Raw genomic sequence first — 18,537 nt, 5'->3', positions numbered from 1 at the left:
CACCCTTTGCCTGTCTTTGTCCCCTACCCCACAAGCCCGAAGGTGACAGAACAGCCAGACCAAGCCAAGCTCCAGCGACTTTTATTTTCATGAGTGAGAGAATCCCTGCCAGCAGGGGCAGGAAGAAGTGAGAGCTATTAGCTATTAGGTTATTAGCTATTAGGTTCTGTGCCCAGGACCCGGACTGCTGCCTGGCGCCCACTCTCTATACAGTCATTGACAGCAACCCCCTCATAGGAGGCTCCGGCCAGAGTGAGGGGCAGCCTTTGAGCAGCCAGGAATTGGGTAGCTGACTCTGGAAAGAAAGGATAAAAGGAAAGTTACAGTTGGGGGTCTGATTTCATTGGCCTCCCTCAGCCCAGCTGCTTTCCCAACTTACCCAGTTTTTGCCAGTGGCCTAGTGTATACTGGGGGATGCAGTTCTGGGGAAGGAAGAGGAGATACAGGGAAAAGTTTATTATTGATATCCTGGGTCTTGGTGGACAATGACAAATATACCAGTCCCTGCCTTCAAGGCCTTCAGCGGGGGTGGGGGTGGGGGGGTGGGCTGACTTTATCCCAACTCACCTTGTGTAGATGGACCAAGCAGTGACTTGGTGGCTCCTTCAGTCCTAATTGTGTGGCAGCTGCTTCCTGTGCTTGCTGTTGGAATAGCTCCCGAGATAAGACAGAGCCCCTGGCTTCCAGTGTCTGTAACCAGGAACCTCCCAGCATCACCTAGGGAGGGAATATAGCACTGACAAGCCTGACCTTACCTATACCGGGGCACAGGGGGATCCTTGGGAAACCCCTACTGAACAAAGCTGCTTCCTCTCACAGTCACTCTGAGGCCAGGGGGGCTCCCATCCTGCTCAGGGAAAGCAACTGAGTCGTACACAATTCCCAGGATGCCTGGGTCTTCTGAGGATGGCACCAAATGTCCAAATCCCTGGAGAAACGGAAGAAACAGTCAGGTGGGAAGAGTCCCTGTTGAGCCCATGTCTCCCCTTCCTCTGTGTCACACCTGGACAGGTAGACGAGCTCCTCGGTACTGCAGATTCACCACCGCCACAGATACTGCAGTGATGGTACTCAGGGCATGAGCCAGAGGTGCAGCCTCAGCAGGGAGTAGCTTGCTCAGCACTGGAGGGGGGCAGGCAGAGGCCTACTTTAGGAGGCATTCACACTACAGTTGAATCAACTCTCCTTGGAATTAGCCTCCCATAGGGATGACCAATTCAGGGGCATGGTATGGTCCTTCTGGCCCAGAAAGCTACAGCTTGCCTCACCCTGGTTGGGGAAGGGGAAGGCCGCCACCCCATTACCTGAAGCTGGAACAGTACTAATGATGTGGTCAGCCTCCAGGCTGCTGTCCCCTAGAGACACCTGAGAGGATGAAAACATTTGTGAGAGACAGAGATAGTGGAAATTTTGCCTCAGTTTCCAAGGCACCCAAGTGGCAGGAGAGACTGGGTGCTGACCCAGGATGAAGAGATTAAGTGTGCAGTCAGCACAAAAATCACCCCCCATTACTTCAGGAAGTGGGCCAGACTGAGGCCAGTGTGGCCACTCTGAAATGTTCAGTGGAGCTGGATTGTTCCTTTCCCTATCTCTGAGCCACTTATAAGCACTACCTCTATCTACAGACCTGGATCCTAAGGGTCTTGGAGGAAGGTCCACGATTAAGGCCTAAGAACCTGGGGTAGCCCATATTTAAATTGCTTCTAGGACAGGAAAACAATGAGGTACTGCAGTCCTGCCAGCCCTGGCCTGATTAAAACATTTAGGCAAAGACGAAAACTAACACACAGGTTCATTACACTCCAGGGGGCTCTCTTACCTTCCAGCGCCCTTCTGCCTGGAGGCTAAGCCCACACACTGGCTGGCCTCTGAGAACACTGACCCCCCTACTAGTCAGGTGGGTATTAAGGGCCTGGGGCAACCTCTCCAGTCCTCCACGGAGTGACCACTGGCTCCAGCGCTCGGCTCGGGCCTGGCGAATGAGTGCTGAGTCTGGCTGCGGTCTCTGCCCTGCAGAGGAGGAAACAGAGAAGAATCAATAAAAGAGCATCCCTTGCCTCTAGTCCCTCACTCTGGCAGTCCTTAATATCTTCACCCCTTGAACCAATCCCCCCCTCACCTGCCCCCAGCAGCAGCCCCAGTAATACGGAACGATGTGTTTGCTCAGCTTGGAAGAGACTGGGAAAGCAGGACCTGATGCTGAGCTCACGGCTGTTGCCTGCAAACACTCCACGGCAGAGACTGTCCATGGCTAGAGACGCCACCTTAAGGGTGAGACTGGGACTGAGAGGCCAAGGAATAAGCTACACTGACTGGTTTCCACTGCCCCTACTTGGTAGGGAATGGGGGTGGGGTAGGGTTTGGGTTGGGGAGCAGTCCCATTATAACATCACCCCCAACACTGACTTTTAGGGACTACTGGGTATAAAAAGAAAAGGGCATTCCTAAATGATACAGAAGAGCCCCTAGGTAGTAGGTTTGAGCAGGGGGCTCTGCAGCTGGCTTAGGAGGGGAGGGATTTGGGGCCTCTGGGCAGTGTCACCTCAGGTCCAAGGCGGCGCTGGGTAAAACTGTGCACAGTCTCATCAGGGTCTTTGCCTGGGGGCGTGATCAACTCCCTCAGCCCCGCCCAGAGCAGCGGTTTGGAGAAGGGAGGTGAAGCGCGGAGTAGCCCCCTGCATGGAAGAAAGCATGAGGAGGGAGCTCTGATTTACCTCCCCAGCTCCAGCGGGTCATTTCCATTCATTTGGCCCCTTTTGCGGGGAGGGCTGACAAACTGGGAGATGAGAAAAATGAAAGGAATGTGAGGCTGGGGACCCAGTAGAAGAATGTGCAGTAAACAGGTGATAGTATTACCTGAGGCCAGAGGGCAGGGCGTGCAGAGCACCGCCTACATACAGGAACCTGTTCTGGGCAGCTGGATGGTCTCCCCGGACAGGTAACACTTCTGAGTCCAAGCCAAGCTCAGAAACCTACTCCACACATCCTCAGGAAGAGGAGAAACTAAGGAACGGACTGATCACCAAATATACTCCCGCCCCTCAAGTCTATCCTCTAGTGAAGGCCCCTGGCAGCCTCTCCTGGCATTCCACAAGCCTCTCACCATGAGCAAGGTCCGGGCTCCCAGAGCTCCCGCTGGCCGAATTCCTCGAGGTCCAAGTTCAAAGATAGCACCATCTGGACCTCGGACTGAGCGGATCCAGCCTCCCAGACGCTCGCTGCCCTCCACCAGGACCACCTTGTGGGGAAACAAGGGGGCCACTGCAGCACCGCCTACAGCGGAGGGGTAAAGGGTGTGGAGGGAGCGGCGATCCCGCGGGCCAGGATCCACCTTTTGCCAGAATCGGGACAAGGGTATTAAAGGAGGCTCCCTCGGGCACAGTGGGGCACTCACCTTGGGTGGACAAGGGGCCCGGCACAGGTGGTAACTCGCGGCCAAGCCGCTGATGCCTCCGCCCAGGACGACCACGGTCCGACCCATTGGGAAGCCTGAGGGAGATGGAGCGATCGGGACAGGCTGAGCGGGGGACACCCTGCTCTCCAGAAGCTCCGCCGGTACCACGCTCCAGCCCCGGCCACTCACTGCTTTAGGGGAAACAAAGGCAGAGCCAGAGAATGGGGCGGTGGGACGGTGAGGTGCCCGCCCAGGGCCCAGGACTCACCACGAGAGGGACGAGAGAAAATGAGGGAGAAAGAAAAAGAGGTCTCAAGACTTCGTCCACCCAGCGCTCCGCGGGGAGGCAGATAAGGGCCACACCCACCCTATCTGCCGGCGCCGGGTTCCGGGCGCCGACTGGCCGCCTGAGTTCTGGGGCGCTCTGCCTCCCACGCCTCACTAGGCCTAGGACTCCGAGTCGCCACCTCCGCTCCCAACCCTTTCGGCCTCTCCGAGGCTCCATCCACTCTATTCTCGCGGCACGCTCCCGAGCCTATCTTTCCTGCTTCTGGATTGGTGGGTCTTGGAAGGCCCCGGATCACATTCACCAATGAAAACACTGAGCTGGCCATGGCTCCCCAGCATAGGCGGAGGGACCGCGGGTTTCAGGGGCCGCTCCGTAGAGCCGGAGGTTAACACGTTCCGTGCCAGGTTAGGGTGAGCTGCGGTATTTGGCGCTGCCCTCCCCGCCGGGCCGGGGCGGTGAGAGCTGAATCCTGCTTAGCATTCCCCAGCTCAAGCTTCCCAGGCCTAGGTAGGGTGAGGACCCTGGAGCGAAGGCCCCATGAGCTTTGGTTGTAGCGAGAGTAGATAGGGACACTGGAAGCTGGTCCGTGGGGAGGCGGCTCCATAAACAGCTCCTTGATGTTAGCAACAGCCTGGGCCTACGGGAGCCAGGGCCGCCCAGCAACGTACCCAGTGTTTGTCAACAGGGGTCCTTGGGTGCCTTGCCCTCGAGGGGCAGCCCCTTTGCCTGCAGGACCCGTCGCCCCGGTGCCTGCACTCTAGTTCCAGGCTTCCCCGCAGCTTCACAAGTCTCAAGTTTGCATTCCCTTTTTTCCTCCCAACGGAAACCTTCACTGCTTTGGGCAAACGTTGACATGAGCCTGTCCGGCACTGCCATCCCCACCCCAACCCGGCTCCGAGAGCACCCCCATCTGTTCAGAGAGGGAACTGGGTCCCAGGAAAACTCCTATTCGGCCGAGTTCTGTATCTCCGCACCCTGAGCACTAACACAAATGACATCACTTTTTCTTAATAAATTTATTCACAAAAAGTGAGATTGTAGAGGGTCTGGGGGCTGTACACGGGCAGGGGCTTGGGGAGCTCTGTACATGGGGCCGGGAGACAAGGGAGCCTCCAAGTGGAAGGGTACTTTTTAATAAAAAAAATAATGGGAGCTACAACCACCCCCTCCCCCCTCCCTGATTAAAAAGACACAAAAATAGACGTCTCTGAGGTAAATGGGGAGCCTGGGGCTTAAGGGTGTTGAAAGGGTTTCACAGGTGCCAAGGCTCAAAGGGGGTGTCACAGGCACCGGGGTGGCTCCTGCATCAGTTGGTAGAACAGCACGTAGCCTTCACTGGATGCCACCTGGTTTTCACTGACAGGGGAGACACTAGGAAGAAGGCAGATGGGGAAAGGGTTGTGATCATTCCTGTAGATTCCCTTCTCCCCACAAGATCAACCTCACTGTAAACAGGAAGAGATCAGGAGAGACCCCACCTCTCCTTTCACCAGGCACTGGATTCTCCTGGGGCTTTGTATTAGGGAGAGGGGTGAGGGGCTGCGGTGGGAATGGGGCAGGAGTTGAATAGGAGGCTCTTCTCACCGAGAGTCATTGTAGACATGCCAACCAGTCTGGCACCGGCACAGGGCTGTGTAGTGGCCATAGTGGACGCTGCCCGAGTGGTTGCAAAGGGCATACAGCTGATAGATGGGGCTTCCTGCAGGGTTAGAGATGATTAAATTCTACAGAGCTGTGCCCAGCTCCCACTCTCTCCCTCCCCCTGGTGGGGCTCCTTAGGACCTTCCCTACCAGACTCACCAGCTTTGTCACTGGCGAAGTCCCCTAGGCTCAGTCGCTGCAGTGGGAAGTCTACACCTATTGAACTTTTCTTGATGGAGCCTCGGGAGGCGGAAAATCGATTAAGATCTAAGCCCTGGTTAAGGAGCATCAGGGAGGCAGAGGGCCTCTGAGGGGGACCGGGGTCTTGAATGCTGCCCACTTTTCTCCCGGAAGACACACTGGGAGCATGGTAGGGAAAGGTGGAGTAGCAGGCTTTTCCTACGGAAAATTCAATTCCCAAATGTCCAGCCTCTGCAAACATGGAGAATGAGGAAAAAGAATGGATGGGAGGGGTCGGGGAAGGGCACAAGGGGGGATTGGGCACGCATGTGTGGTGATGGATTATAATTAGTTTTTGGGTGGTGAACATGTGATCTGCACAGAGTTCGAGGTATTTTGCGATGTATATCTGAGGGCTAAATAATGTTATAATCCAATGTTACTGCAATAAAAAATAAAAATTAAGAAAGAAAAAAGAATGGATGGGAGAAATAAGAATTTGAAGATTAGGATACGGAGCACAAGGATTCGGGGGAATCTTTGTACTGTCAACTTTTTAGTACTTCGTGTTTTCTGCCGACATCGGTCACACACCTGAAAAAATGTCAAATAATGTTTGGTTAAGGTGCTCCTCACCTCAATTGGTTTTCCAACACCCTGACTCACACAACAACTTACTATTCTCCCCAATACTTCTGTATCCTCTGGACCACTCCCTCTTTGCCCTAGGAGTACCAGGATATGTCAGACTCCAACACAAACCCAGATATATAACTATTCTTCCCCATACTAAGGCATCATGCAACCCCTTTTACCTATATGGAGCTCCCCTCCCATGTCTCCCACCCTTACTATATCCCTTGTGAACCCCCACATACTGGGGCATTCTCCGATTCTAGCTCTTCTTCCTTGGTGAAAAGGCTGAAACAATCCCGCAGAGACACCTTGCCCCCAGCAAATCCTTTCTGGGGGGGAAAGAGGAATGAAGGGTCAGCATGTTCTGAATTTGTTTTTCCAATTCTTCTCAATCAACCCAGGATTCAATTCTGCTCCAGAGACCCACAGGGTTCCCTCCCACACTCTGGGGGTGGGTAGGATTGGGTCGCAGAACCCATATCCCATCCACCCCTGGAATCCTCTGGAATCCCACCTTGGGGATGGGCAGGGACAGGTCACAAAAAACCTCGAAGGTCGTGGAGCGATACCCACAGGCCTGGCACTTGAGACAACTTTTCAACTGGCCCACAAACAGGTCTAGATAGAAGCAAAGGGGCAGGAGAAACAGTTACTGTGGGATGCCTGAGATGCTTCCTTGGATTCCCACCTCTTCCCACCCCTCTGCCTGACCCTTCCTTTCCCACCACCAACACGCCTAACAAATCCCTCACACCTTTTCCACATTTTCATCATCTAGTCTTGTTCTCACACCCCTTGACAGCAGCAATTTTTTCTCCCAAGGGTGCAACCCCACACACTAATTTTCCCCCACTGTTTTGCCCCATTCCATACCCACAATCTTGCTGTCCTCTCGCTCCAGGTAACGCTTCCACATTAGGTTGGCTCGGTCATCATCACTACCACAGATCAAGGGAAGTGGGGAGCACCCATGAGACAGCAGGAACACTGGGCCCCCCAACACCACTGAACTGATCCACAGACCTCTGTACCCCATCCACACCCCAGCTCCTTCTCTAAATTTCAAGGAAGAGTCAAAGGAGCAATGCTTCAGAGGACTTTCTGGGCGAATCCAAGGTGAGAGGAAAAGGAAGACGGCATGCAGACGCCTGGCCTCAAACCCTTATGTACCTGATTGTAAATTAATTATCCTCCCCTCCCTCAAAATGGTGACACCCTAGCACTATCCCCTGCCTCCCTCTGACCCTTTAGCCTCCTTCCTCCTGACTTCCTCCTAGTTATGCACTGTTTCTCAGACCATTTTCTAGGCTAAGCACTTCCCTAGACCCTACCTCCTCAATCTTGACTAGCTCAGTTCTGTGAAGGATGAATGCTGCTGATAAACTACTTGGGAGAAGCGGGAGGAAGAGTGACCTCACCTTAACTCAGGTTCTTCTAGCAGAGCCCCTCCGCGGCGGGGTGGAGAGGGAGCTGGACTGTTGGCCAAGATTGGTGGAGCCCGGCGGCCTCGTCGGTTGATTTCAAGGTGCAGCCGCTCCATGAGGAGCTTCAGGAACTCTTGGGCATCCTGCTGGCTACAGCCAGACAAAGAGTATGGGCAACTGGCCCCTGCCTAGTCCACAGACACTATCCCCTACCTAGACGTCAGCCCGCACTTCCTGGATGAAGAACATCTCGAGGCTCAGAACAATGTTGCCAGGGCCCCTGCTTGGCTCTACCCCCACACAATGGCCAGAGAGAAATCCTGTACACTTCAGCTCTCTCACCTGTATCCAGAGAAGGAGGGAACATATTTCTGGAAGACAGCGCGGAATCGAGTAGGATTCACAGCTTCGCAGGAGTCAGGGTGCCACAGGGCACCAATCACATCTGCAAAGGCTATTGGAGTGGGAGTGGAGAAGGGAAACAAAGGTTAATGACTGGAAGAGGCAAGCAAGAGGAGGCTCAGAGGGTGGACAACAACCTCTAGGAAAGCAGGTACTGGGAAAAACAGATACAACTGCCAGACTTAAGGGTTGGGGCCACTAACACTGGCAGATGGACCTGCAAGGGGTTGGGGAAAAGCGGACTTGAAAGGGGGGAGTAGGAGTTGTCGCCCCACCTTCAGTGAGCTCTTGGGCTCGGCCCCCTCCAGGCACCTCTTGCCGGAAGTCCCTTCGCAGACAGAAGTCCCGAAGAGGCCGAGTGCTGCTCAAACACTGCAGCACAGCATTCAGGAAGCACTGGGGAGCAGGAGAGACACTGCCATTATCTCTCCAGACCAGTGCCCAGGAAGCCTTAGGAGAGCTTCAGTGCTCTTCTTTCCCACACCTTCCCCAAGTCGGCAGGTTCCCCCTGCCCCCAGCACTATTTTACATTCCTGTTAGAGAGGAAGGACAAGGGAGTGGTTCTCACCGTGTTTCCCAGATTTCGGAGGCCAACATGACCAGAGCCCAGGAGCAGTGTGTGGTGAGCCTGGAAGGTCGGAGTACAGTCAGCAGGTTCCCATATATCCCACCTAGCACTTTAACCTTGCAACAGCATGCTGCCCACTGCCTCCCCCACCTACTTCACCCCAAACTCCACCCTCTTCCCCTCACTGGGTATTGGGGTCTCCCTACCTCACTGGCCATGAGCAGTAAGCCCATCACAGCTGAGTGTACCACGGACTCAGCCATGGCTCTCCCACCTGTCCCCCACTTACTCCTCTGCCCGGTTAGCCGGCGTTGCAGCTCCTGGGGCAACTCCCCAAGCACTGGCATGGTTGCCCAGCTGCTCCCCACCCCCACCTTGCTGCCCCCAAGACCCCCTCCTGCCCCCGTGGCCTCTTCCTGCACTCTTTCCTGATGGCTCCAACTGCAACCAGCCTAGCTCACTTAGCTCGGGAAATGGGCAACCACACTAGCTCAGATGTTCTGAGCCCGCCCCTCTTCTGCTCCAGAGATTAATTAGGCCTAGGCAGCGTCCTAGGAGAGAAGGTACAGCAAGGGAAAGTAAGGGCCTGGAGACCCAAAGAAGAATTCCAAATGGCTAGGTTAATTCCCTGGGGACCGAAATGGTACACCATGCTGGGAAGTCACAGACAACTCCAAACAGGGTCTGTGAGGCTCAAGGGTACTTAAGCAAGGAAGAGGAGAGTCCAGGCTGCTGTAATAAGGGGTTGAAAAAGAAACTTGGAGAAAAGGGGGAAAGGAAAGCCATACAATGGCAAGAAAACTGGAGGCATGGAGGAACACGGGCGTGGAAGGCCACGTGTGCTGGCAAGTCCTCACCATCTTGTCATCGAAGTAGAAAGGCTCAGAGGGCCGGCCAGATATCACATGGAAGGAGCCATGGGAAGCAGGGGGCTCCGTCCGTATGCTGAGCAAGGTAGGGGGCCCAGGAAAGCCCCCAAGGCGGCGGAGAGAGGTGCTACGTCTCAAGATGGGTGGTTCAGGTCGGAGTGCCAAGCGGCTCAGTGCAGCCCCTAGCTCTGCGGCACCACGATGCCCTCCCAAGGCAATCCCCATTGGACGCAAGTCTCCACTGCTCACAGACTTGGAACGGGTTAGGTTGGTCCTAGATGGGACAGGCAGAGCCACAGTTGGGGGTGGTGAGCCAGGAAGGGGAACTCCATGATCTGCCCGAAGAGGGCCTCTGGGACGAGGGCCTGAGGTCCGTCCTCGTCCCAGCTCCAGTTTCTTGAGCCGTTCCTCAGGAGGACCTGGCCGGGGAGGCAGAGGTCGTAACATGGGGTTCGGCCCAGGGGCTGGGTTTCGGCGCTCCTTGCTGCGGGCCCGGGGAGCAAATGATAGTTTGGATCCCACTCTGGGCTGGACATTAAGAGGTGGCTCTCGGGTCCGGCCCAGGCGATGCTCAGAGGCCTGGGGCATCGTGGACACCACAGGCTGGACCTGGGAGGAGAAGAGAAGGTCAGCATTTGAATATGGAGAGTGGTAAGAACCTAGGCTACCATATTAGCTTCTACAGGTACTGAGGGCACGACCATGTCTATCATATCATTGTATCCCCAGTACCTAGCATAGCGTTTGGCACAAAGTAAATACTTAGTGTCCATTGAGTAAATAAATGAATGAAAGATAGCCACCCCTGGCTTTGACTCTATATTCCTCATCCCCTTTGTGCAGAATACATCTTTACTGAAAAGCCAATGATAGTCCCTATCTTGGCTGTCTATAATCTTAAACGCTCATGACAAGGGCCCCCATACCTGGCTAGTCAAGTGGGATGTGCCCTGGGTCACTTAAGACGTCTGGCCAAAAGGGGGTGTGGATGCAAGAACAGCCGTCCAAAAGACAGCATTCCACCCTCAAAACCCTGCCCCCCGCCCCGAGCTGCAAATGAAGCAGACTAAATGGGTGACTTGCGAACCACTCCCTCCCCCACCTTTGAGTTCCAACGTGGTTTCGGGGCTCAGGGGCAGTAGCAGGGAGGGAGGACAAACAACTCCTGGCCCCTTATCTCTGCACGTCTCCCACCACAGCAGGGCTTTAGCCGGGACCGCCCCCCTCGAGGGCAGAAAGGCCGAGGCCGCTGATTGGCTACGGGGTCCAGCGGCGTATTCCCCGCGGTCCCTGGATGCTGTCTCTCCAGCCCAGTTCTCCCAGGCCTGCTGGGTCCCCCGCGCTTCTGCCTTTGTAGAGGGCGTCCCCTCGGGTTTGGAGCAGTCTTCCCTCGGCCCCCCACGCCATAGCGCCCCGGCTTGTACCTGTCCCCCGGTGAGGCGGCGGGGGAGGCCAGCCGGGACCAGGCCTCAGCTCAGGGCCACCCCCTACCACCCCCGTGCAGCTCCCCCGCGGGCCCGGCTGCAGCTTTAGCCGCAGCTATCGCCCAGATCTCTCCCGCCGCAGGGGCCGCCGCCATCTTTGTTGGTCCCGCCCGGCCACCGGTCACCGGCTTCACCGTCTCTCACGGCGCCTGCGCAGCCACACTGGGAATCCACCCACCCGCTTCCTTGGCGCTTGCGTGAACCTGCCCCCTTAGCTTCACCGCCGACACCATGGAAACGTAGCCAACTTTAGGACAGCCGCTTCCCAGCCCTGCCCAGGATTTCTTTAAATCATTGCTCCAAAGCAAGTTCCTGAAGTACAGGGTGCCCGTAGCGATGTAGCTCTGACAATCATAGTATGGCCCCCAGGCTTGCAGCACAGATCCTTCCCATGGAGCAGGGGTCGAGTGTGAGAAGCTGCAGGGCCTGGGTCCAGTCAGCAGACCTCTGGGGAAGCATCCAGCACTCCACATAGGGATGGGAAGATCCCTGGAGGGCGGGGATGCTGGCCCTGCAAAACCATTCCTCAGGCACCTTGCAGGCCAAAGCAGTAAGATCCCTGCTACAGGACAGGGGCAGATCCCAGCAGCAGGGAGAGCAGTCAAGATTTCATTCCCCAGCTCCTCACCAGAGCATCCTCCATTTTCCCCTCTCTCCCAAACTAGTGTAGTTGTACATGTGCCTTGGGTCTTCGCCTGCTCACCTTTAACGTGCTCACCCTCTTTAATAGCCACCAATGAGAACCACAGACCACCAGAGGAAGCAGCTTTTATTGACGAGTTATCTTCAGAAACCAACAAGACTATGTACCCACTTTCAGTCACCCCCTATCCCTCCAGGATCTCACATTGCTCCACCTGGGAAAGGGATATAAATTGCCTTTCGGTTTTCCCAAGCCCCAGTCTTTCCCCTCCCCGTGTAGCCTAACTTAGAAATTCAGTAGCAATACCGTTGTTGTTTTTTTCCCCCCGAGCAAGGCCTGCTGCAGCCACTTCATAACAATTACGGGTGAATGGATGTGGGGGGAAGCAGTTAGATGAGTAAGAAGAGTAATGTACAGGAAAACAGGAACGTAGACTATCAAAGTTCCCTCTGTCCTGCCTCAGTGGCTTGATCCTTCATTGGTTGCATTTCTCTTTATGCTGAATCACACCCTTCTGAATCAGATCCGGGATTTCGACTGCCAGCCATGGACCCAGCTGCAACACAAGGGAGACCCTGTGAGATTACTACCACCCAGTCGATGCCTCTTATTTCATCAGAAGCCCCTTCTTAGAGAGATTCTAGGGGAACATGCCCAAAGGAAAACACTGTTATTCTTTGTTTACTCTCAGATATTTTCTTATACCACTCAGGGCCTAGCCCCTCCCCCCCTTAAATACCAAATACCCCAAACTTACCCCCAGAGCCATGAGATGAGCTAATCCAAACTTGGGCACGTTCCTGGCCCACAAAGGCTTAAAGTGATCTGTCAGGCATATTTTGCCACCCCTATGAGAGGGACAAGGGGAAGAAGGTGTTGACACGCAAGGTTTACCGTATAGCATAGCAGCCTCTTGGGAACACAGGAAAAATACTGTAATGAGAATTGAGAACAAGGTCTGCTAAGTACTTTGCCCAGGCTTGGCAGAGGGCGGTATGGAGCTCCTCTGGGTCAGCAGACTCTGGGAAAATTCCTGCCTCCCAGAGTTCTTCCCTAAGGCCTTCTTTGACCTTTTCCCATCTCCTATTCAGTCCTACCTGTACATCTTTGCCGTTTTTCCATCCAGTTCAGGGACAGCAATTTCTGGAGCAGTAGTGGGATATGTGATAGGAATCTGGAGGAATTATAAAGCCTTAATAAAACAGAATCAGGATAGAAAGGAACGAATCGAATCAGACCCACGCATTTCTTGATTCAACTGAAATGTTTGGCAAACTCCCTAAGCAGCAAGTACACACCAGAATTCTGGACATGGAGATGAGTAACTGTAACCTATGCTTGCCTCAAACCTCAGCTTTTCCCTCCCATTTTAAAAGTTGTTGTTGGTTCCTCCAAGAAAGGTTAGCTTGTTAGCAATCACTTAATCCCTCCCCTTCTACTAACCTCTATATTTCCCACTCCATCCTACTCACGTCAAACTCGATGTCAAACTCATATTTGAGGAGGTCATGGATGTACCAGCACTTTCCAAACCACCTGTAACAAAGACCGAACCTCAGTGCAATTTGCCCATTCTTCTTATACTCAAATGACACCTTCTTTGTTTAGGTAGCCAGCCTGGGAGACTCATGGGATGGGAACTGGAGAACTCTGGAGCTGTGGGAGCGGAGACAGCTACTATCAGGCAGGGAAGGCCTGGCAGTGGGCTTTGGGACACCAAAATGCTCAAGCCATCTAACATTCCCACCCCCAAACCTCCCAAGACGGTCTGCCTACCGAGTCCCCTCCTTGTTGGACTCCAGTCGGAACCAATCATTGTCCGCATTCTTGTTGTTCTCCACATACTAAAAGCAGAGAATGAGGTCTTTGAGGAAGGATTTGGGGCCAAGGGCAGTCTCTTCTCCCTCAGAAGAAAAGTGTGATTACTTTTTCTCAGGGTAAGAAAAAAAAGTTTACCCAACTTTTTTGAGTTAAGCAAAACCGAAGATAAAGCTATGCTGATAAGTAGTGGATTTGCCCAAAGATGAGAACAGAATGTTTGGGTTCCACTCAATTTAGCATGCACAAAAGATTTGATGATATCGCCTGGGTTCTCTTCTCACTTCTGATAGTGTCTGCTCTCAGCCCAAACTCATTTTATCACAGATTCCCTCTCTAAAGGACCTCAGATAGTCCTAGTTTTGGCTAGCACCCACATGCTGATGACTTCCAAATCTTTATCTTTAACCCAGATTTTTTCTCAGAGCTTCAAGACTCCAGTATCCAACTACATATTGAAATTTCTACCTTCGTTTCACAGGTACCTCAAACTCAGCATTTCCTCCTGATCCTTCAGACTCATTTCTCCACTCATCAATCTCAGGTGGCAGTATTAACATTCACTCAGTCACTCAAGCCCAAAACCTGGGAATCATCCTTGCCCCTCTCTCTTCTTTACTCTACTTCACCAATCCTTCACGATGTCCTGCTGATTTTATCTTCTGAATATTCTTCAAATCTCTCTCTCCTCTCTATCCTCACGATAACTGCTGAGTTTCACTATCTTTCTTTCACCTGGGCTAATGTCAGCCTCCTAACTTGTCTCCTACCTTCAATCTTATCCTTGTCAATTGTTTTCCTCTCTACTGCCACTGTGATTGATCTAAACCCAAATCTGACCATGTTATTCCTCAGCTTAAAATTCTTTAAAGATATCCCAATGCCTCCAAGACAAAATTCAAGTGCTCAAACCTCTCTCTCAAGCCTTGCCTACCACTCCCTGCCATACATTTGATGCTCTAGCAACTCTGAACTATTTGTGATTCTTCATACACGTTATGGTATTTCTAGCTTCTATGCCTTTTTCATGCTGTTCCCTTTGCCTTGGATGTTCTTCTCTTACCCTCACGTTGTATCAGAGCAACTTATGTTTACCCTTTAAGTCTCAGCTCAAGCATTGCCTCTTCTAGGAAGGCTTCTTCGACTAAACCCAAGCTGGATTAAGTATCTCACCTCTTACTTCAAAACATCCTAGCAATTTCTCTGTCTTCCTCTCCCTGTCTCTCTCCACTTAAATAATGTGTTATAATGATCTGTTTCTGTCTATGTCAGTAGGCTCCATCTTATTCGGCTTGGGATCCCCTTCCTAAGACTAGGTCTACAACATCTTTTTTTTTTTTTTTTTTTTTTTTTTTAGTGAATATGAATACATAGTAGGAGAGCTGCTGGCCTTTCAAACAGACAGAGACCACTGCAAAGAAGGAAACCTTTCTTCTTTGTCCACAGAAGGGAGATTGAGAACACGGCTCGCTCCTGTGAGCTCAGCTCCTCAACTCTCTGCAACGAAGACCTACTTGAATTTTCAACCCTAACGTGTGTTCCTCGCTCAGAAAGAGTGAAGGAGGGAGCAGAGAGATACAGACCGGGTCTTAGGGCCCCAGAATTTTCTTTTGACCCCCACCCCTTCATCCAAGAGAGCACACACCTCGTGCCAGAGGGACACGTCACCTTCTGGGGAGGCGTATCCCTAGAATAACTGCTGCTTTCAGCCCGAAAGTCTAGCCCTACTGCGGCTCCTAAACTGAGTCTCTTCTGCCTCCTCCCCTGCTTTTCCCCTCGTCCCCCAGCCCTACAATCGTCCAATTTCTATGATTTTGGGAGTTAAACTTTAAAACCGGAAGCGGCTTCCACACGGAGCCTATTCGTAAGGACACCTGATTACCCCCAACCCTTTTGCGACGCGGTCGGCCGCGGAAGCATAACTGACCCGGATAAGAGACTGATATTCCTCCTTGAGTCGCTGCACCCACAACTCCCGATCTCGAGGTCCGGCGTTAGTCTTCAGCACCGGGATCTCAGACACTACACGCCGAGTAGCCTCGTCCGCCATCTTGGACGAGGGCGCAGGAGAAATGAGGAAGTGGTATTACCTGCAGTTTACATTGGAGGCGCCGCCATCTTTACTATGGGAAGATGAGGAGTTGCGCTTCCTGAAGACTTCCTTGAATGCGATCGTTATTGTCTAACAAAGACAAATTTGTTACCTGGTCACCTGTTTGTGGGTACAACAGGAAGAACAGAATGGAAACGGACGGCTCTGTCCTGAATATGGCACCTATCGTTTAAAAAAAAAAAAGCAGACTGTTCCAAGGATAACTTCCGCTCATGCTCAGAGAAGAAACCTCAGAAAACCATTCCGTACGCCTTCCCAGACTTGGAAAGCCGTTAGAATTTCAGGTTGTTCTAGGCACTGTTCTGGGCACTGGCTTCCTAAAACACGCGATTCACATGTTTCCGCTTCGAATAAGCTTACTTAGCTTCCGTGAAGCCCGGCTGAGTTAGCAGAGGCCAATGAAGCCATACAATGAAAGGGTATTGTACTTCTGATAATTATTGGAATCCATGGAGAATCAAAGTATAGTATATAGTCTTGGTCCTGAAGAATTAACACAATCGAATTAGAGAATTCTTAAGTGTCAAAGGAGTTTAGAGGTCACAGGAAGACTTGCTTTAGTCTGGCCTAGACATTTTGGCGTCTGGAATTAACTCATCTAGGAAGGAATCATGTCTCTATCTCTAGTGCATGGCACAGAGTGGGTACCCGGTAATCCTTTTGCAGAATTTTGTATCTTTCAGTGGTTTTTAACGCTAAATACATTAATTTTGGCTTAATTTAATATTTTGTAATGGAGTACAATAATAAGATTTTGTAATGGAGCAACATTAATCGTTCCAGCCTGTGGCAGTAATTTTGGATCAGATTCTATTAATCATCAAATTCTATAGTCCATCTACAAATTTGATAAGCATGCTATATCTTGATTTCTAATGGCTGAAACGTCCAATACAATGTTGAATAAAAGTGTTGAGAGCAAACATCCTTGCCTTATTCTGATTTGAGGGGTGAAAGCATTGCCTTTCTTCATTAAGTATGATGATAGCTTTTGGCTTTTCATGGATGCTCTTTATCAGGTTAAGGAAGTTCCCTTCTATTCCTAGCGTTGAGGGCTTTTATCATGAATGAATGTTGGATTATTTTTCCAATTTTTTTTCCATTGAGACGATGATGTGGTTTTTGTCTTTTTTTTAGCATGCTATGTATTTTTTAAAAGTATTGGATACTGGATAAGGCTCAGACAAAGCTTTGTAATATCTCACTAGAGATCTCTCTCCTAGGGGAAATATTTATTTCCTTTTGGGTGTAGGCACTGTGGTGTGGTACAGAGTGCAGAGATCTGGAATGAGACTTATTTGATTTAATCATCAAAAGACTTTGGAGATGCGGGGAGGGGGAAATGGGAAAATGAAGGCCAAAGGATACAAACTTTCAGTTATAAGAATAAATTCTGAAGATCTAATGTACAGCATAGTGACTACAGTTAATAATACAATATTGTATATTTGAAAGTTGCTGAGAGTAGTTTTTTTTTTAAAGATTTTATTTTCTTCCTTTTTCTCCCCAAAGCCCCTTGGTACATAGTTGTGTATTTTTAGTTGTGGGTCCTTCTAGTTGGGGCATGTGGGACGCCGCCTCAGCATGGCTTGATGAGTGGTGTCATGTCCATGCCCAGGATTCGAACTGGCAAAACCCTGGGTTGCCACAGCGCAGCACATGAACTTAACCACTCGGCCACCGGGCCAGTCCCATCTGAGAGTAGATCTTAAGCATTCTCACCACACACACACACACACACACACAAAAGAGTTAACTACTCAAGGTGATTGATGTGTTAATTATCCTGATCTTGGTAATCATTACACAGTGTATATGTATATAAAATCTTTAGAGGCTGGTCCCGTGGCCGAGTGGTTAAGTTCTCGCGCTGTGCTGCAGGCGGCCCAGTGTTTCATTGATTCGAATCCTCGGCGCGGACATGGCACTCACTGCTCATCAAACCATGCTGAGGCGGCATCCCACATGCCACAACTAGAAGGACCCACAACAAAGAATATACAACTATGTACTGAGGGGCTTTGGGGAGAAAAAGGAAAAACAATAAAATCTTTAAAAAATCTTCACGTGTATATGTATATGATACACATGTACATGTATATCAAATCATCACTTTAAATATATACAATTGTATTTGTCAAGTATTCCTCAATAAAGTTGGGAGGGAGGAAGACTTTGGAGAGTTACTTTAACTTTGTGAAATGCATTTCTCACCTATAGAAGGAGGATAGTAATCTTTATAAGGTTGTGGTAACTATATATACAATGTCTTTTCATTCATTCACATAACAGGCTTTCAGGATGAAATTCAGATAAAATATATGGCAGTAATTTTCGAACTGTTTTTAGTAGTGGAGCCAGGTTTATAAACAAAATCTTACTTGGAATCTCAAGATACAGAAATGATCACTGCAGAGCTGCTCTCATTCAAGTGCAGGCACAAGACCTCTATTCCTTAGAATACTTCTCCTATGGTAACCACTCGTCACACTTTATTAATTATTTGTCTTGAAAGACTGGAAGCTCAAGGTAGGGACTGTGTGTCTATCTTGTTCATTGCCGTATTTCTAAAACCTAATGCTGTAATGCCTGGCACGAAGTAAGTGATCAATCAATATTTTTAAAATAAATGAATATCTTGATGGGTAAGGTAAGCACCAGAAAAGCTGTCTTTTTAAATCTGCATTTTACTTTTCTGGCATTGTTTTGGAAAATCACCTTATTAGACATAGCAAAGCAAAGCTCATAATATGTATGATAATACAAAGGGCTGTCTCTATTGTAAACATAAGGCTGTCTCTATTGTACACATAGTTGCATCTCTGTAGAGTATATTTCTTTTAGAGAAGTGCTTATTTTTAAATTATGCATTTAGCTTATTCTGGGCTTTAATTAATTCTCACAAGAGATCAGAAGCTAAGATAAAGAAGAGTGTGTAGGCCTGAACTTCATTTTTTTTCAAAGGAAGAACTCATTCCTGAGCAAATGTTTATGGAGTCCCTACTACATCCAGGCACTGGAAATATGTCGTGCACAAGGCAGGCAGAGTCCTTTCCCTCATGGAAATTATCCTAAA

The 18,537-nt window shown here is 50.7% G+C and overlaps 3 protein-coding genes across 5 annotated transcripts; all 3 read right to left on the bottom strand.

Moving 5' to 3' along the window:
* Window positions 1–65: 65 nt before the first annotated feature.
* On the bottom strand, window positions 66–4,322 carry PPOX (protoporphyrinogen oxidase). Of its 2 annotated transcripts, none has more exons than XM_005609877.4 (13): window positions 3,762–4,322; window positions 3,395–3,489; window positions 3,104–3,238; window positions 2,857–2,972; window positions 2,543–2,675; window positions 2,120–2,264; window positions 1,820–2,010; window positions 1,305–1,365; window positions 1,004–1,122; window positions 818–928; window positions 568–717; window positions 380–422; window positions 66–295 (listed from the first exon to the last, which is right to left on the bottom strand). In XM_005609877.4, the coding sequence occupies exons 2-13, from the start codon at window positions 3,479–3,481 to the stop codon at window positions 153–155; spliced, it is 1,434 nt and encodes a 477-aa protein (XP_005609934.1). In that variant the 5' UTR covers window positions 3,482–3,489; window positions 3,762–4,322; the 3' UTR covers window positions 66–152. The 2 variants fall into 2 exon arrangements, with proteins under 2 accessions (XP_005609934.1, XP_005609935.1); XM_005609878.4 differs by having other exon boundaries at window positions 3,663–3,946.
* A 362-nt stretch (window positions 4,323–4,684) lies between these two features.
* On the bottom strand, window positions 4,685–11,091 carry USP21 (ubiquitin specific peptidase 21). Of its 2 annotated transcripts, none has more exons than XM_001503833.6 (13): window positions 10,828–11,091; window positions 9,392–10,012; window positions 8,535–8,594; window positions 8,242–8,362; window positions 7,907–8,018; window positions 7,559–7,714; window positions 7,014–7,078; window positions 6,655–6,758; window positions 6,383–6,469; window positions 6,020–6,098; window positions 5,484–5,591; window positions 5,268–5,382; window positions 4,685–5,054 (listed from the first exon to the last, which is right to left on the bottom strand). In XM_001503833.6, exons 2-13 carry the CDS (start codon window positions 9,989–9,991, stop codon window positions 4,964–4,966), a joined length of 1,698 nt encoding a protein of 565 aa, XP_001503883.1. In that variant the 5' UTR covers window positions 9,992–10,012; window positions 10,828–11,091; the 3' UTR covers window positions 4,685–4,963. The 2 variants fall into 2 exon arrangements, with proteins under 2 accessions (XP_001503883.1, XP_070122924.1); XM_070266823.1 differs by having other exon boundaries at window positions 10,506–11,022.
* Window positions 11,092–11,639: 548 nt separating this feature from the next.
* On the bottom strand, window positions 11,640–16,378 carry UFC1 (ubiquitin-fold modifier conjugating enzyme 1). Its single transcript, XM_001503835.5, has 6 exons — window positions 15,276–16,378; window positions 13,307–13,374; window positions 13,003–13,066; window positions 12,628–12,704; window positions 12,288–12,378; window positions 11,640–12,086 (listed from the first exon to the last, which is right to left on the bottom strand). Exons 1-6 carry the CDS (start codon window positions 15,396–15,398, stop codon window positions 12,006–12,008), a joined length of 504 nt encoding a protein of 167 aa, XP_001503885.1. The 5' UTR covers window positions 15,399–16,378; the 3' UTR covers window positions 11,640–12,005.
* Between the last annotated feature and the right edge of the window lie 2,159 nt (window positions 16,379–18,537).

The sequence above is a fragment of the Equus caballus genome, chromosome 5 (genome assembly GCF_041296265.1).
Source record: "Equus caballus isolate H_3958 breed thoroughbred chromosome 5, TB-T2T, whole genome shotgun sequence".
Taxonomy (NCBI): Eukaryota; Metazoa; Chordata; class Mammalia; order Perissodactyla; family Equidae; genus Equus; species Equus caballus.
The sequence above is the reverse complement of the archived record's forward strand: the minus strand, read 5'-3'. Positions and strand labels throughout refer to the sequence as shown.